Here is an 18,089-nt window from a genome sequence, read left to right as displayed (position 1 = left end):
GGAGGTTGAGTGGTATTTGACATTGTTGACCCTAATTCTAAGAGAAGAAACTATTTATTTTTTGAGAAAGTATGATACACAATATAATTCAATTGAGAAAGTAGTATATAATGGACTAATTGAAGTCGCAAATCGACTTATGATGAAGGGCGAAACCAATTCTGATACTAGAGAAGCAACTGTAATTCTCATTGCTCAAAAATTATAATAGTTCTTTCGTTGTTGTACAACAATGAATCGAGACTTTACGGCAATAAATATGCATACCTTTTTGAGAGAATAAACTCGGTTGTATGAACATTTATTTGAAGATTTTGAAGATGATGGAAGAAGCAGAACATCGGGGAGGAAGGGCGGTGGAAGAGATTTAAGATATAGTTATTGAATTTGGATAGAATTAGGAAATTGTGGGGAGACATGCAAGTTGTAGTTATTGTATTTTGCTAGAAGTAGGAGTCTATGTTAGTGGGAAATTTTTGTTTTTTAACGTGGATTGCCAATATGGATAATAGTGAGTCTTGAATTTTACAACAGTGTGGCCTTTTTTCTTCTTCTTCTTCTTCTTCTTCTTTTTTTTTTTTTTTTTTTTTTTAGATAGATAAAAATTCTACTTTAGTCTAATTCAAGTGTATATGTGTGTAAAGTTTCTTCCTAGAGACTTGAATCTCGGCTCTTGCTGTCACATCCCAAACCTGATATCTGGATTTGTGATTATGACCAGCATGTTAATATCAAGCTTAAACCTGATATTAACAAGAACCAACTAAACTTTTAAACAAAATTTTTCCTCTTTCTTTTTCATTCTTATTCTTGTTTCTTTACTTATAAGAATGAAAAGAAAGAGGAAAGCTTTTGTTTAAAAGTTTAGTTGGCTCTTGTTAATATCAGGTTCAAGCTTGATATTAGCATGCGGGTCATGGTCACAAATCCAGATATCGGGTTTGGGTTGTGACACTAACCCCACTCTCCACAAGCACTTATATTTGTGGAGTGACCATCACGCCAAGGGTGCGCAATGTGTGTGACCTATTTTTAAGGACAAGGAAAGTGAGCATGAAAAAATAACTGGGAGCAATTTTTTTTTTCCATTGAATTATTAAATTTAAATTAAATATATACCCTAAGTTATTTATTTTTCTAAAGTAATGTTTTGTAAAGTTTAGGGGTTATCTAGAGAATTTAGTCATCAAATAACTAACAAGTAACTAACTTTCTGAATACTCTTAATATATAGAAATAACATTTTTATTCTATAGTGTAGTAAAGAACAAAATACCCCCACATTTTTTTTTGGTGTAAATTTATTTTTGTTTGATCGAAAAAATTTATTGATTGAAAAAAAAAAAAAAACATATGAGAAACCCCATAAGCAATTGCATAAGAATGGACTCAGGTGGGGCCCCCCGCCTTTTTTTTTTTTTTTTTTTTTACTTATTATAGATTACATTTTTGTAGTTGGACCCCCCTCCAAAACCTTAAGCCCCCTTCCTCCTCAATTAGCCTAGTTAACCTATCCCAACTAGCAGCTATCCAATCCAAAATTTTAACAAAAATAATAAAAACATTCACAGTAGTGATTGTATTTAAGCAAAAAATTATATATATATTTTACCACCAAAAAACCATGTGTCATTGGAGAAGCTAACGATAAATTTTTTGAAACTACAGTAAACTGGTATAAATGCCAGTTGATTGTAGCAAGTTGTTAAAAATAAAATACAATATTTTATTAAGATTATCTCTCTTCTTTCAATTAAAAAACTCAAATTCTCTCTCTTCCTTTATTATTTTAATGAGTTGTTTATATTATTTTAAATGAAGTGGTAAAAAAATAGAACATTTAATGTTGGGTGTCACTCCCCAAATCCAAAATGGTCCAAAGCATGAGAAAAACATCTCAAAAGTACCTGTAGATTTTTCCTTTTTGACAATTCAATCCAAAAAAAAAAATCATATCAAGTACCAACACTAAGAATTATCATCATAATTCCATTAAATATACTCCTCAAAATAAATCAAAGTTTTATGCAATAATTACATATCATCAGCTTGTCCCATCAGTGGAAATAAAATCATAACCACTATAATATACAAAAGAATAAGTCAAGCCTACTCGAAAATGTACATCTTCTAATATCTCCATCACAAAAGTTCAGCCTCCATCAGTAGTTAATCTAACTACTGTTAGCCATCAAAAAATTGTCTCAAAAGATTTTTGCCTACTCTAAAAAGTTTATAAAATAATGGAATGAAACAGAGCCTAGTAAGTAGCATAATTAATGGGGGTGGGGGAAATGCAAGTTTCATAATAATGAACATTTTACAGACATGCTAAAATTTGGGAATTTCCATTTGAATTCTGCAAAATAAATTTTCTTAACATCATGACAAGAATGATAGATATATTGTAGCACCAAGCTTCCCAAAGTAACTATGAAACTACATATTAGTCAACATGAGCCAAAAAATACCCAATACCATTTCAAAACCAAAAACCTCACCCAAGGCCACATAACAAGGTTTTCACATAGACAAGGTCGTCACACAGACAGGGTCGTTATATAGACATGGTCGTCACACAAACGTGGTCGTTACACAGACGTGGTAATTATCAATATCATGGCACAATGGCAAAACCACATCAAAAGCTCACAAATTAATGTATTTGAAATATACAGTTCACTTCCAAGTAATTTCATAAAATATTTCAATAACCAAACATACATAATATTCTCAAAGTCCTCAAAACCATTTCTTGTCATAAATATTTTGCATAAATTTCCCAAATAATACAAGCTAAGATAAAGCATATTTAAAATTAGCAAATAATGCAATAAATCCATAAAATCAATTCCCAAGAATTTTATAAAAGATGCTTATCTTTTCCAAGCTAACAAATCATGCATTTCCTGTCACGACCCAAATCCATGGAACATGAATTTAGATACATGACTAACTTGCTGAACTTATATAACTTACTAAACATAACTAACCCAAAATAAATTAAAACTCCAAACAAACAATACTCTTAAAAAACCTCTTACAAAAATCCAAATTCCACAAATTTAGAATGATCTCCAAAATACAGTGAAATCTAAAGCGGAATTTAAAAAAAAAAAAAAACTAATAATCTTTTAGGACATCAAGTATTATTGACTTCGCGTAATACTCCCATGCTCTACCTTGCAGCATACGAAGCAATCCAAAGGTTCTGTTCCCCAACTAAACTTTAATATGAAAAATTGTAATTGATGGGGTGAGCCATACATCCAGTAAGTAATTATACAGAATACACAACGGGATAGAGTCAAGCAAAGCACGAGTATTTTGACTTTTCACAAACTCATCCAATGGTATCAAAATAATTATTCCAGAACATAAAATAAATCACTTAATACATATGTAATCGCATCTTAAAGTCATTTGAAATCACATATATATAACTGATCAGAGCACAGTGTCACATATACACATCACATATTCTCACATACAATCCTGTGAGCGGATACCAACATCTAACCCCTGTTGGTGAGGGATTAACACATATTCTCACACACAATCCTATAAGCGGATTTACACATATCTAATATATCTGATCAATTCTAAAAACACTTATTTCTGGGTCACATATCACAAAAGTAAAGTTTATACAAAATATAATAATTTACTTGATATTAACAATTATTCCAAATACAGAGGCATATCAAAGGTCACAATATCAAATAGAACATAAATCAAAGGATGCTTGACTCTCTTAGGGAATGAATAAGATCTGAAGAGTTTATATAAATATTTTTACAATTCTTAAGTAAGTTTGAAAACCCAATTTGCTAAAAGAAACGTCTTAAATACCATTTGGAAAAAATAAGAATATGACTTTGAAATCACTTGGTTTTAAACAAACTTAAAGAACAAGAACCTTTTTAGAAAACTTACATTGAAACTCAATTATTTTCGGAAAATAGTTTAGTTTAGAAATCATCTTTTAAATGAGATTTGGACATTCAAAACGTTATTTAAAATTCGAAGTATCTCTTTAAAACGTTATTTAATGGTCGAAATTTCTCTTTCAATGATACCAAAAATACTTTTGACAAACTTTAGAAAATATAAGCTTGAATACAAAACTTTTGAAAACTTTTAACTTCTAAGAACCTAAAGAATAAAACTTATGCATATTATGCATAATTACTTACAGCACTTGGATCACTCTGAAAGTCCAGCCGAAACAACCTCCAAAAAGCCTCAAAACACTCTTAAATAGGACCTATAATCAATCATGGAAATTACTAAATATCCTCCACAAAATATAAAACTTATTGAATTATACAAACTAACTCACTAGGAAAATACTTTGCTGAACTAATAACACTTTCAACACTAAATTAACGTTTCTCTAACCAATGGTATTCTAATCAATAATACACCCTTGCATTAATCAAAACTCGTTTAACCATGAGGAATGCAGTAGCAGCACTTTAGAATTTAATATAAGGATTTTTGGTATGAAATCATAAAATTGCCACTAGCCTTTTAAAAAGAAGGTTGTAGACGTGTAGAACCTTAAGGTATCATTCTGTTTGGAATTAGTCAACACCTAAGCAATAGACTACCAAGGCCATTACTTTATCCATCAGTGAAACTTGAACTTTGACAAAATGTGAGCCATCTAGTGTGAACACTATGCAACCTTATTCATGGTTTAATAGCATAATCCCAACGGCAAGGAAAACGGTGGCAGCAATTGTTGACTTATTAATTAATTAATTATATATATATATATATATAAATATATATATATATATATATATATACACACACATATCCTAATGAAAACGTAGAAGTCCTGCCTTGTTCATGGGTACACAGCGGCAATCTAACCGTAAAATATAAGTAGAATTTTAGGACCAAAATCAAACTTCTGAACAATCTAACATCACAAATGATTCCAAGATAACCTTATAAACTTTTAATTCTTTGTTTCTAATGGTGAGAAATCATACCTTGAAAAAAAATCTGATTGCCTCTTCAATTGTATGTGCTCTAACTCCAAGAAAAACCTCTTAGCCTCTTTGATAAAACCCTAGCCTCCTTAGTGATGAAACCCTTCTTATCCCAAAACCCTAATTATTTTTTCCTCCAACTTATATTTTAACACAAAAGAGATGTGGGCTTGGTGGGATAGTGGGCTGGATTTTAAAACCCACTTGAACTTATCTCTTTATTTTGCAAGGAGCCCATAAAACATCTTCCTCTTTTCCTTTTTATTTATTTATTTTGATTGCCTCACTAAATCGTATATACTAAAACTTTAATTTTTTCATCTATTTGTAGCACCACAAAATTGTCTACTCCCATCTTACTGTGCACACACATATGGTACCTCAACTCAATATTAAAATTGACAAGGTACAGTGATAATCATAAAATCAAAATTTGGGGTATTACATTTCCCCATATGCGTTACCAAATATGATGCCCTTTTCACAAATAATCACATACATTAAAGTTACAACATAAAGCTTTCTAGGAAAATATAGTTTCCATAAACAATTTCCCAAAATGTGTTTAACCCAAAAACAATGTTTTATGCAGCATGGTTATTTTCCAAAAATCCCATTAAAAAGCTACTTATCTTGCAACCCGCAAAAAAGTTTAGTTCCAAAACTCCAAAGGAGATTAGCTAGAACCTTAAATAAGATGAGATGTAGGAGCTTAAGAGGTTTTTATGGAGCTTTTCCAATAAAACTTGCCGGAAGATAATGGTGGAGGTGGTGGAGTGATGCACCGGTGGAAGAGTGAGGGAGTGTGAGAGAGGAGTGTTGTGTGTTTGAGACAAAATGAAAAAGAAAAAGAGAACAAAGTGAGAAGAGGAGAGCTAGCCGGCCAAAGAGGGAGATATTTTGAGAGAAAAGGAGTGGTAGGGAATTAAGGGGTAGGTGGGGGGGTCATGTGGGCTTCAAAAAATCTGCTACTTTACCCTTTTTTTCTTAAGTGTGGGACTTTACATTGGGTGTATTGTAAAGTGAGGTGGTAAAATAAATAAAATAGTTTTTTAAGGTGCTAAAAGCTTAATTTTTTGGACCACTACTATGAATGTTCTAACTTCAAAAAAAAAAAAAAAAAATCCTAGCCAGCCTAGTATTAAAAAAAATTATTTTGCTTCTTTTTTTTCTTTTTCTTTTTTTTTGGTTATCTTTGTTTGTAGATGAGTGCATTTTACAATATACTAGTTGCTAACTTGTGTGATGTATATGATAGTTAAATAAAAATTAAAAATATTTATTTTGCTTAAAGTTCTATGACTTGACTTAAAAAAATGTATAACTTGAAAATGAATGAAAATAAGTAATTTTTTGTTCAATATAATGGTTTAGAAAAATTCTTTTTCTTTCATATCATTGGTTCCACATAACACATCCCAGCGTGGGCTATTCTATGGTGATGATTTTACGCAATACTCAACTGCAATTAAATCTACTATCTACCACCAATCTAATCTATGTTATCTTGATAGTAGATCTACAAATTACATTCTCATATCCTCCATTATTTAGAAGGTAACTGAAGTAATAATTATATGTAATATATAAATTTTATTCTTTTACAATATAAAATTATTAAAGTAATTAAAATAAAATCTAATGTTCTTTAAATTTTTTGAAATAGAATTTTAAATTTCTTAAAACTTAGTTAATAGAGTTTCTAATTTACTTAAAGTGAGCTATCACAATTAATGAGAATTTAACCATTTTTTGCAAAGAGAAGATAACCATAGGCCCAATTTTTATTTTATAGTATAGGATGTTACAATTAAATCCGTACCATGTGTAATACGTTAGTCTATTATGATTGTAAGGACTTGATTTGGCTCCCTAGCCCAAAAGGTGGATGAACTTAGACCCAAAAAACCCAAAACAATGAATTTGTAGAGAGTGGGTTGGAAAAACTGGGCTTTAATGAGTTGGACAATAAGCAAAGTGGGTTTAGATGATAAGAAAAGGAAAATGGACTTGTTTAAACTAAAGGAAATCGCCCTCGGCACAGTCCGAGAAGATCAGTTCTTATATATATTTCTCTCAAGTTTGATTACAAATTCAGTTCTTGATGGCTATAGTATTTTTCTCTTAGTTTCTTGATCCCCCTCTCCATGGAGGGTCTTTTACATTATATAGTTCCCTTTGCGATCTTGGCCCTCCACTTGTTGATCATCTGAATCACTACTTGAGTGCTTGTCATATCGGACATCCTCACAGGCTCTCTGTGAGTTGGGGCGACCAAGGCAACACTATTCAGGGGTCTTCTCCACATAAATGCAACTAGAGGGTTAGCTGCAGAGCATTCAATGCGGTGATAGCAACTTTTTCTTAGATATTTCTCAGCTCCCACTTGGTTTGTACGTTCACAGTGCATATCCTTTGTAACAGAACTTCCTGGAGTGTCACTCTGGATAATTGAACTCACCTTCTGACCCCTCCTTTGTTTAGTTAAGGAGATACTCCTCCTCGGCCTACCTCTCTCAGCCTTAACGGCCACAGCTTGCTCATGAAGTTCTTGGTCTCACTCCTTCCTCACCATTAATCTATTCTCGGACCACTGTGCCTCCTCGATAAGACCCAAGGCCCAATATGTATTTGGGTCTGTGTCCCCACAATGATAATTCCATATAATAAGCTAATACCTATCTATATGAGTTTTCTTTTTAATGATGTCACAAAGGATGGAGTTTAATAGAAGTGATTTAAGATCCAACGTATCCAATCATTTTTTTTAAAAAAATAATAATTTCAAAAGTCTTTTAATTGTAAATTTTTTTAATCATAAAATAGACTCTATCTAAACTCTAAAGGAAAACATTCAGAATGATCACATCATTGATACCATATCATGATGGTTGCAAATAGCAATATTATTACTCATGATTAATAGATGAACAATAAAACTGTGAATTAACAATTTAACAATCCAAATACCAAGTTTAAACTACTACATATACAGAAGACTCCAAATATTGGAACATACTTCTTTTGTCATTTCATTATGCAATAAAAACCAAAGTTTCAAAGATAATTCCAATTCAATTGAACCCAATACATACATACACATGAACGTAAAGAATTCCAAAAATAAAAACAACAATCTCCAAAAGCCTCTACCTAATATAACCACTATTTATTTTTTATTTTTAGATTGTGCGTTCTTTAGTTCTTTTTCCTTTTATGCTTTATCAAACTTTTTCTAATTGACCAAAATATCTCTCATATATATTAACATTAAACCTCATAAGAAAACTTTACATACCTTTTGTTTTGATGGCACTCCAAGAACCAAAATCAATGCAAGAGAATTTAAATCCTCTTGAAATTAAAAATGATATATATTTGTTGAGTCTCATTTGATATAATTATATAGTTTAAATTCTATTGAAATTATAATTTCTAATCAACATTAATATAAAAAAAATGAAAAAAAAAAAAAAAAAAAAAGAAAACGTGATTGATAGATTTTTTTTTTTTTTTTTTTTTTTTGAGAAAGTGATTGATAGATTTAAGTAAATATGATAGTTTTTTTTTTTTTAAATGTCATCAATGTAGAAATTATCAAATTAATGGAGATATATTCCGTTTTTTGGATAGATTTATGTAGTTATTATATAGTTTGTTAAGATTATCTAAAAATTCTCTGATTAGGTGATAATTTAGATCTCCTTTAATTATAGTGGTTGTATGGCACCAAACAACTAAATTTAATAAATTTTATGCAATTTGGCGCTATAAAATCGAAAGAATCAAATCGAATTAAATCAAATTAAAAAATATAAATAAAAAATGCTGATGTGGAAAATTGTGGAGAGGTCAATCAAAAGTCAAAGGTTTTGGTCTTTTATATATATATATATATATATATAACTAGATGGGAATTAATTAGATGGAACCCAATTTGCTTTCTTTTTAATTTTTTAGATTATGGAAAAATAGAAAAGTAGATGAAACTTTTTTAGGGGTATTGCAAATGGCAACCAAACATGTTAAAAAAAATCATAGAAATTGTATCCCTATAGCCCCCAATAGTCAAAAGTTTGATAGTGACGAGGACCAATTACAATGGACTTCATTTTTAAATCATTGAGAAAATTGGTTCAAATTGGTTCTCTTTCTTTAGTTTTTTCTTCTTCTTTTTTTCCGCTTCACCCCCCCCCCCCCCCCCCCCCCCACTGAATAACACGAGTTTTGATTGAATAGTTTGATTGAATAGAAATAGAGAGGTTGTTGGTTTCAATTGGTTTACCTCATCAGGCTTTTACTTTGTTAATAAAAAATATATATAAAATCTAAAGAATTAAATCAAATTAAAAAATAAAAATAAAAATGATGATGTAGAAAATTGTGAAGAGGTCAATCAAAAGTCAAAAACTTAAGTTTTATATATATATTAAGAAAAAAACAATTTTGTGAATATATAATTTATTAATACCATATGGATGCCTATTTGGAGTTTTTTTTTTTTTTTTTTTTTTTTTTCTTATACTTCGGCCTCTCTAATTTGAAATCCTAAGTTCGTCCCTATATGAAGCTAGCCTAGTGTCTCCAATAATTGTATCATTAATTTGTTAAAAACCAGCGATTTTTAAAAGGCTATCTACCACCGCCGGAACACGTCTATTTGTCGACAATTCTGGTCAACTTAATTTATTAACTTTGAAAACAATGTATTTATCATGTTTCGTTTCTGGCTTGACTGATGCATGTGATATATTCATGAACCAAATCAATTCGTGTAAATTTACATGGCAGGACACTTGAAGTGTTCGTAGGTGTTATTTTGTTATTCATTGTGTGCACTTCTGAGTTCTAAGTACATAGGTTTGTTTCCTAATTATAAAATCTTAATGATTAGCTAATAGTTTGTGATCTTGATAAGTTGATAACACTAATTATCCATATACTTTAAAAACTAATGAAGTCAAATTTGTCAGTCACTAGATTCGTCCAGACAGAATACAACCAAGAAGCTCCAGAACCCTGCACAAGAACAAAGAGTTTTTTTTCTTCTCGGAAAGGTCATCAACGTGGTGCTAGCCAATGAGCCTCCAATAGCGAAGTCAAATATCGAAAGAGAAGTAATATGAGGATTTAGAGAGAGATGTGTTAGGTGCTTTTCGTGTGTGTGTGTACCTTTGCTTGAGATCTAATGCTGTTTATATAGGGTTTTACCCTTCTACCTGTTTGAGGCGTTCAATGGTGGCTTGAATGCCATTTCGTAACGTTTTCTAGTGACTTAATGAGGTAACATGAAGGCTCCTCCCAACAAACACATCTTCTACATTTATTTGTGTATAACGGCTTCACATTAAATGTTCGTTTTATGGCACTTTTGGTTGTAAAGCATCTCCTTCTGGACGATGAGAATTATTTGGTCCATCAAAAACCAGAAAATTTGACTATTATAGGGATGAATATATTGCCTATGATATTATTTGGACCATTTGTTATAAAAGAAAAGATCAAGATTAAAGTAATTCTACGTGGTAAAGTTTTCAAATAATTTGAGAAAATTTTGATCCAAATTTACATGATTTTTTTTTTTTTTTTTTTTATGAACAAAAATGGGTCTCACGCCTGTGATTATTGACCCAACCCACTTGAACCTGAAAACTCATGGTGTGAAGCAACTCTAGGTGCGTTAGGGCTATCCACCAGAAGAACTCATGGTGTTAAATTAGTTAATTTAATTATTAACTAAATTAATTACACTCCTAATATATCTATTAGAAAACTTGGAATAACACCCTTTTTTTTGGGTTATTGATGCTGCAAAACTAAGTTTTTAAAGGCTAACCAATAAGGCAAAAAAAGACCTATTGCACACTTTTTAAGTTTAGCGTACCCATGGTAACTAGAACAGGGATGTTTTTCCTTGTCCACGAGTCCCCACTCCCCACCACCACCAGTGTGACATCGCTTTGCTATATATCTACGTACGTCACGCATGACGTAGAACTAAAGAAAGGAACCTTAAAAAAATAAAAAAATAAATAAAAGTCGGCAAAGGCAGCAAGGGCTTGATTTATTTATGTTCAAACTAAGCAACAACTATTGCCCATTCCCAAATTTCATCACCATTGAAGTTGAAGACCTAAAACCCACCAGCAAATAATAGCCAAACCTCACCGCACAACAAAGCTTCTTTAATCTTTACAGAAAAAAGCCATGTCCACCACCAAGTCCAACACCAACCTCCACATCGTTGCTTATCCTTACCCAACCGCAGGCCACATCATCCCCCTCCTAGACCTCACCCACCTGTTACTCACCCGCGGCCTAAACGTCACCGTTCTGGTCACCCCCAACAACGTCCATTTACTTGAACCATACCTCTCCACCCACCCATCTTCTCTCAAACACTTGGTTCTCCCGGCCCCAGATATCACTCCACCTCCACATAAGAGACTCATCGCTAACGTGCGCGCCTTGCGTGACCTTCACTATCCAATCATACTCCAATGGTTCCAGTCTCAACCTTCACCGCCTGTGGCTATCATATCTGATTTTTTCCTCGGCTGGACCCACTACCTTGCCTGTGAGCTTAAAGTGCCACGTCTCTGCTTCTCACCCTCCGGAGCTTTTGGGATGTCTGTAGCTTTTTCTATGAGCCGTGACCCACCCAAAAACAATGATCCCGGTGAGGATATCAATTTCCTAATTTCATTACCTGAGGTCCCGAATTCCCCGACGTACCCTTGGTGGCAGATCCCTCTACATTATAGAAACGATCTCGAAGCTGACCCAGATTGGGAATTTCACAGAAACAGCATGCTGGCCAATTTCGAGAGTTGGGGAATTGTGTTTAACTCGTTCGCCAGTTTGGAGAGTGTGTACTTTGATCATTTGAAGAGAGAGGTTGGGCACAATCGAGTGTGGGCGGTAGGACCTGTATTGCCATTTGAAGGTGATTTGATTGGATCGGCTACTAGAGGTGGGGCCAGCTCTGTGCCATGTCACGAGCTTATGACGTGGCTGGATGCTCGTGTTGATAACTCTGTTGTTTATGTGTGCTTTGGAAGTCGTACTGTGTTAACAAGTAAACAATTAAATGTTCTTACAACAGCGTTGGAGTGTAGTGGGATTTATTTTATTTTGTGTGCGAGGGTGCCTGATGATCAAGGTTCGACTCTCGATGGGCTCAGAGATCGCGTTGGCAATAGGGGATTAGTGATCAAGGGGTGGGCCCCACAGGTGGCTATACTAAGGCATCGAGCTGTAGGTTCATTCTTGACTCATTGTGGGTGGAACTCAGTGTTGGAAGGACTTATCTCAGGAGTTGTGATGTTGACATGGCCAATGGGTGCAGACCAGTTTACGAATGCCATGTTGTTGGTCGACCAATTAGGCGTGGCAATTAGAGCTGGCGAGGGCACTGAAAATATTCCTGACTCTAATGAGTTGGCTCGATTATTGGTAGTCTCACTCGACAAAATTAAACCCCAGAATGTTCGAGCCAAAGAGTTGAGTGATGCGGCCTTGAGCGCGGTCAAGGGAGGAAGCTCCGACAAAGATTTGGATGTACTGATCAAACAATTAGCTGACATCAAAAATTAGAGTGAATATAAATTATGTAATCATAGTAGCATTTTTTTATGGTTTTACTCATTGACACATATCTATACAAGATTTTTGCCTTTGGGTTGCATTAATGATTAAGATTATTGATCACATATATGATGAAATATTAGTGATTAATTCGAATCTCATCATTTTAGTGCTAAAGCTTACTTACAAAATAATGAGTACTTACTTCATATGCTTTATTTTCTAGTATAACGTTCTACATTTTGTTTAATTCTTGTTATGACACATGGCTACTATTGAAGAGAAGAAGAAAGGGGAGCATAATTTTGTTGGAGCAAGCTCAACATTTGAGCTCTCCTCTGTTTTCCTCTTTCGTTCAATAAAGTTTTTATTCAGATTTAAAGAAAAAAAAATGCACTCAATTATTAGACCGTCAAAGTCGGCTAATTGGTAGCTGAAACAAATTTGGATTTGTACTCATTGATTGTGCGGCAAAGAAGTTATCATGTCCCATCTTTTATAGAAATTTCATGTTCTTATATTTTGAGATCTTGTAAGCCAGGTGAGAAAGAAGCTATTTGGTTGGAAGGTTACCCTCAATTTTCTTTCTCATGGTAGACAGTGAGATTTCTTGAAATAAAATTTTTTTCCATCATTTCCTAAAAACGGAGACAAAAAAATAGTGTCATCAACTCTGTCCAAAAGCTTATGCTGACTAATACCTAACATAACTGTTTGCACCTTCTTTCATGTGCTGCTGCAAATCAAAAAAAAAAAAAAAAGAGTAGGGGTAAGCCCATATGCCTGTGCCCAATACAAGATATCTGGTCCTCAAGCCCAACTCAAATTTGGGCCTTTCGGAGATACCAGGTAGTACCAGTACTAAGCCCTTCTGGAAATTATTTTTGGACCGCATCAGATTGAAAACAAAATGAAATCGCATTGATCCAAATAAAAGTATTCCACCACGCAATATGTTTATGTCTAGATCTAAATTTTAACTTCTTTTCTTTCTCCCAAAAAAAAAAAAAAAATTTAACTTATTTTCAGGTTGGGATTAGGTTACAACCTTGCTTTAATAAAAAAAATTACGAGGCCTATTGACGCTTATTAAGTTCTTCCTTTCGGTTTTTTTTTTTTTTTTTTTTTTTTTTTTTTTTTTTTTTTTTATATAGATATGTATCTTGGGTCTTTCGTGAGAGAATCTTTCTATTGCTATTATAAATTTCTTATTTTATAATGAAGTTTTCTACTTGTCGTCGCATTTGGACATAGACATTTTGTTGAAATACATAAATTCTTATGTTATTTGTATATATTCATTAATTTTGTCTTTACTTTTAAAAAAAAAAAATTGTGAGTACTATTTGCATAATAAGTGGTATCAAATGAAGGTTAGGATTCAAATTTCTTAGTTATGATAAAGATGACAAGAAGTTTTGTACTAAGGAAATTGTTTCTTTTTTTGGTAAATGCAAATGAAGGATTTCTTAATAGACAAAGTTTAGCTATAAAATTGGATATAATTTAAGGTTACAACTTTACTAAATATCTTTTTATTGAAGGTGAATTCTGACAAATCCACCATTAGATTAATACATTCTCTTATGTCCTCCATGATTGCAAAATTTCTAGAAAATTAAAGATCAATAACTATGACATTAATAAATTCTTTAAATTGTAAGTTTTTATAGTTTAAAATTATGCATAAAATATAATCTTATAGATCATATAGTAAATAATATCTGATTGGCACAAAACTTGACATGTGTATTAAAAGCGTAAAGAACATGCAATTTAATGGTTAAATTTTGGAAATGTATAGTAATGTTAATGATATTAAGTAAGGTTGTAGACTTACGCTATAAGCCTACAACCAATTTTGTAGCTAAATTTTGTCATTTTTTAATCCAACAAGGAGTTTAGAAGGTCTTATCTGGGAAGGCAAAAAAACTTGAAAAGATAAGTGATGAAGACTACAAAGAAATGGATGAAGACTACAAGGAGTTGTGCATGAAGAAGCAATTTTTTACTTGCAAATAAGGAAGGCTCAAATCTATTGGAGTATCTCAACATGTCTATTAGGTTAAATACTAAATTATAATATTTAGGGTAAACCTTGAGGAGGACGATAAAGTTATACTTTTATTAGTATTATCACTCCTAGCATATTTTTTATAATCCGGTGACTATGTTGATGTTTAAAAATGAGACTTTAGAACTCAAAGAGGTGACTTAGAGACTAGTGGGGAGGGGGGCTAACTTCAGTGTTCAAATCTACCGTTGTAAATAGAAATACATTTAAAAATTACCCCAAAAAAAAAATTTTAAGAGAATTCAAGGAGAAAATGGGCAAATGCCCCTTTCAAAAAAAAAAAATCCAGCATTTTATCCCATTTCCCAAACTAATTAGAGAAATACCCTTCTTTTGAAACTCAATTTTCTCAAAATCGAGTTATAAAAAAATAAAAAATTTGGAGCCCTATAGTGGCGTTTTAAGGAGTCTATAGTGACGTTTTAAGGACCTATAGTGGCGTTTTGTAACTCGATCTCCATGAAATCGAGTTACATGCAATTTTTTTCTTTTTTTTACCTATAACTCGACTTCATGGAGATCGAGTTACAAAACGCTACTATAGGTCCTTAAAATGTCATTATAAACTTCTTAAAAACGCCACTATAGGGCTTAATTTGATTTTGAAAAAAATCGAGTTTCAAAAGAGGGGCATTTCCCTAATTAGTTTGAGAAAGAGGGCAAAATGCTGGATTGTTTTTTTAAAAAGGGCAAGCCAATTTTTTCCAAGAATTCAATGTGCTTTTAAATTACTCCTAAAGTTCAAATATAATGACAATTCAGCAAAAGTAACTAGTAACCAAACATGCAGAACTCTTTTATTAATCTCCTATTGAACATTACAAAAGTATATATACTCACATTTCTAACTGATGTATTACATAATCTATTATTTAATTTTCTTATTTTTATGTAAAATTCATTATTTTAGGTTTATGACATTTATTTCCTTATTTTTAGGTGCTTTTAAAGCTTTTTAAGTCAAATTTAGTTTTTGTTATGGTTAGATATTAATTAATACTTATTTTAGAATATATTTTCTTATTTTTCAAGTTTTACGGAGCCCTTAAATAGGCCCTTTAATCTGTAAACGTTTTTTAAGAGTTTTCAGATGAATAAAAATATAGACTTTTGTCCATTGTTTCTCTGGTAGATTCAAGAACCATTTCTCCTTGTGGATTCAAGGACTCTCGTGGATTCAAGGTTTACTACCAAAAACTAATAATTTAGTTTCTGATCCATCAAAGAGAGTATCGTGTGTGCTTTCTTTAGGCTTCCACGATATCACTAGTAATTGTGAGTATATAAAAAATAAAAAATAAATAAATAAAATAAAAAAAATCACTATTAAATTAGCTTAACCATAGGTGGGTTTAATGTAATTACCCTGATTAGGAACTTGGAAGCGTGATTTTCTTTAAGGCTCATTAAGTCTACTATCAAATGGGATTTCAAGTTTTGCATGAAAAATTAGGATAATTACGGTGCACACACTCTAGTGTATACAACATACACATAAGTCACAATTTATAAAGTAAAAATAGGACCAGAACTTTTGACGTAACTTTTGCCTCAATACTCACATGGCAAGTTATGATAAGTTATGGCAAAGTCATGTCAAAAGTTGTGATCTTAACATTTTTTTAACTTACTAGGCTTGTGTGTACTATGTGTACACTAAAGTGTGAGTAATAGAGGCCACTAAAAAATTATATGTTATGAACCAGGAAAATAAAATAATAGTTTAATTAATTTGAGACTAGCCTCACCACATGCGCTTCACGCATGTAATGAGGCTTATTTTTTTTAGAGTCAAAATTTTCTAGAAAATTAAAAGAGAAAGAAGCAACTAAAAATCATAAGGAACAATCAAAATCTTATGAGCAATAAAAAGATATTAAAAAAAAATCACTAAAAGAATTACCTTGTAGGAAATGACTACTCCTTCACGCAATTGAGACCCATGAACTGTCGTTTTAATTGGTATAATCTGAAAATATATTTCATGAAATGTATTTGGAGATTAAATGATCAAAATTACAATTTTGCACTTGTGAAATGATATGGTAATGATATGCGATACAACGTGAGCTAGGTCAAACAGGAGTTGCAAAATGGAGTGTCTAAATCTTGTTAATTTAATTTAATTTTAATTTAAAAGGACATGCTTGTTAAGTTATTCCTAGAAAAACTAATTTTTAAAAAATAAAAGTGAAATTCCTACATACAAATTCTTTTTAAAAATTATGTTATTTCTACATTAAAATACATTTTAGAAATATTTCACTTGTGGAATAATCTCTTCAATATAAGTACTTTTTTTTTCGAATAATAATCAATTAATTATGCTCTGTTTATTTCAGCATTAATGTTTTTTGGAAAACTAATCATTTTCCATAGAACATTTTTTGGAAAACTATCTCATTTTTTTAGAAAACTATCTCATTGCAGTTATACCACTACAATTTTTGTGGCTCTGGAACTCTAAGCATCAATACCAAGTGAGCAGAAATACGCATAGTGGCAAGAAGTGCTTAAGTTTTACCATCCCACACCTTTGTAGCAAATAGCTTTCTTAGCTTCTTGTCATGATTGAGTATGGCACTTACATTATTAACCACCAAAATTATGCAATCGATATCCACTAGTAACAATGGCAAACCAATCATTCCATACTAAAATAATTTTTAGCCAACAAAAGGACTAAAAGTTGCTTCCAGATCTACATGCCCATGAAACAAAAGGGCTAAAAGTTGCAAACCAATACCCATTAAAATGATCTCAAAACCTACAAACTAGACGCCAAATAGTTAGATAAATACCAAAATGCCATATTGTCCAAATAGAAAAGCATAAATTCTAACAAAAATGCACCTACATAATCAAAATTGGCTTAAATAGTTGTCAAAGAAGTTTTGTAGCCATTGTCTACGAAGCTTGTCATTTTTCAACATGAATGACCTTGCTTGTTTTTCATCCCTATTCAAACGGTCAAATGCAGATGCAAGCATATTTTCTTTAAACCCATCAATCTTCATAACTTCTTCATAAAGACTACCAAAATTTAGCTGATTTTCATAAATCTTTTCTATTGAAGAAGCAACCTTACCAAGTTGTATGGACAAATCTTGGTAAACATCATCTTCAATCATAGTAGCATGACTTCGTTTCTTGTGAGACCTTGTTTCATTTGAGGCCACATATGAGGGATCAACTTGCTTCTTTTGGATATGTCATCAACATCAACATCAACAAGCAGAGGTGAGTCATCCAATGACTCACCTATATCACCTACTCCCTTGGAAAAACCTCCTGTAGCCATATCCTTACCCACAACCAAAGACATCTCACCAAAAATCTCAATTTTCTTGTTTAGAAATTGTGCATGATTTGGATGTGCCTATGTAAAGAAAGGAAAAGAAACAATTAAAAAAAAAAAAAAAAAA

At 32.0% G+C, this 18,089-nt stretch overlaps 1 protein-coding gene across 1 annotated transcript; it reads left to right on the top strand.

The window, feature by feature from the left end:
* The first annotated feature begins 11,093 nt into the window (after positions 1–11,093).
* On the top strand, positions 11,094–12,704 carry LOC115962898 (flavonol 3-O-glucosyltransferase UGT89B1-like). Its single transcript, XM_031081779.1, has one exon. It carries the CDS (start codon positions 11,211–11,213, stop codon positions 12,597–12,599), a length of 1,389 nt encoding a protein of 462 aa, XP_030937639.1. The 5' UTR covers positions 11,094–11,210; the 3' UTR covers positions 12,600–12,704.
* Positions 12,705–18,089: the final 5,385 nt, after the last annotated feature.

This window comes from Quercus lobata, chromosome 10 (assembly GCF_001633185.2).
Source record: "Quercus lobata isolate SW786 chromosome 10, ValleyOak3.0 Primary Assembly, whole genome shotgun sequence".
Taxonomy (NCBI): Eukaryota; Viridiplantae; Streptophyta; class Magnoliopsida; order Fagales; family Fagaceae; genus Quercus; species Quercus lobata.
This window is presented reverse-complemented; position numbering and strand designations above follow the sequence as displayed.

What these genes read in the sequence shown, in the direction of transcription:
- LOC115962898 (XM_031081779.1), top strand. Translation starts at nt 11,211, where the DNA reads ATGTCCACCACCAAGTCCAACACCAACCTCCACATCGTTGCTTATCCT.